Genomic DNA, 1449 nt, shown 5'->3' on the forward strand with positions numbered 1-1449 from the left:
TCCAAAGAAGTAGTCAATAAAATTTTTAATATTGTTTTAGACTTATTTTTGCCAGATGAATGCGCAGATAGGGCTACAGATTCTGGTACAGTAGCAAGAAAATTTTTCTCCTCCCCAAATGATCAACAAAGTAATAGCATACTTAGAAATAACCTAGGGCTCTCCCCCAAATCGTTTTTTCTTCTAAATATTGTGTGTGAGAAACTTATTAGAACACTTTTGGAAAAATACACAAGCACTGTATTTCTTGATAATGGTTCTATTTCTGATGAAATATCAGCAGAAGAATGTCAACTTTTAAAAATACTTCAAAGTGTAGAAGATGGAGAATTTGATTATTGTAAGAGAGCAACGAATTGTGAACAACTTCAAGGAGATTACATGTCAGACCTTTTGGAAAATCTGGCAGAAATGGATCAAGGTTTATTGTCATCAGACTCTATGCTTACTATTATTTCCCACAGCTTGGTTAAATCATTGATGGACAAACTATCTCACAGTATACAACAAAATCCTGAAAGTCCACCTTTTGCAAATGCACATTTGAACTACAGAACAAGAGAAATACAATCTAGTTTCACAAAAGCAAAAAGGTCAGAATTAATAGGACAAGGTAAAAGCTCTTTAGCAAGCATGAGTTATGACAGTAATTCTTTGACAGAATCTTTGTACAATCCAAGTGTTGTTAGCTCCAAAATACAAACACCATTTGGCAAGAAATACAAAGCAAAATGCTCTTCTGTGTCATCTCTTAAAAGACAAAGAACAAAGGAAATGGATCCAATAGCCATTGATAACAACCTCCGTCATGGAGGTATGAATACAGGTGTTTATTCAGCCACATTTTTGGAAGAAATAATTTCAGAATTGTTTTTTAATCTCTCTACTTCATTGTGGGGCAAAAATAAAAACATCACTGTGGCCCAGCTCAATGAGATGAATACATTACTTGTTAACAACATAGTGAATGAGTTTAATAATGTCCAAGTCACTGTTCTCCGGGATGCTGAAGAACGGCTGTGTTTTCCACCAATCCATAAAGAAACTGTTAGTAAGATTGTTGACTCAGTTTATTATGATGTTTTACAGCCATATGAATTGACAGTGACCTGTAGTAATAATTTGGCATATGACAATACCTCAATAGCAGAACAAATAACTAATGGCATATTGTTAGAGATTTTAGACTACCAACTCCCATCGTCTTTCAGGGCACAGCTCATGCCCCACTCATATTACCCTCTCAAAGCCGAAATTATACTGCAAAAGCTTCAAAATAACCTGAGAGAATTTACTTCCCTACCCAAGTCTTCAGCAGGCTATAGCACCATGTTATCACACTCATTTTTAGAAGATGTCATCAGAAGGCTTTTATCTCAGCTCATCCCTCCATCCAGTAAGGTGGCTTCCTCTTGGGGAAAAAAATATTTAATCAGTTCAGATTTTAAT

The 1449-nt window shown here is 35.3% G+C and overlaps 1 protein-coding gene across 1 annotated transcript in view; it reads left to right on the forward strand.

The window, feature by feature from the left end:
- Window positions 1–1449, forward strand: part of FSIP2 (fibrous sheath interacting protein 2) — a 121964-nt gene that overhangs the window by 74704 nt on the left and 45811 nt on the right. Inside the window, 1 exon segment of the mRNA XM_012663633.1 lies at window positions 1–1446. Within this exon segment, the coding sequence (XP_012519087.1) occupies window positions 1–1446 (1446 nt within the window).

This window comes from Propithecus coquereli, unplaced genomic scaffold, assembly GCF_000956105.1.
Source record: "Propithecus coquereli isolate 6110/MARCELLA unplaced genomic scaffold, Pcoq_1.0 Scaffold82, whole genome shotgun sequence".
Lineage (NCBI taxonomy): Eukaryota > Metazoa > Chordata > Mammalia > Primates > Indriidae > Propithecus > Propithecus coquereli.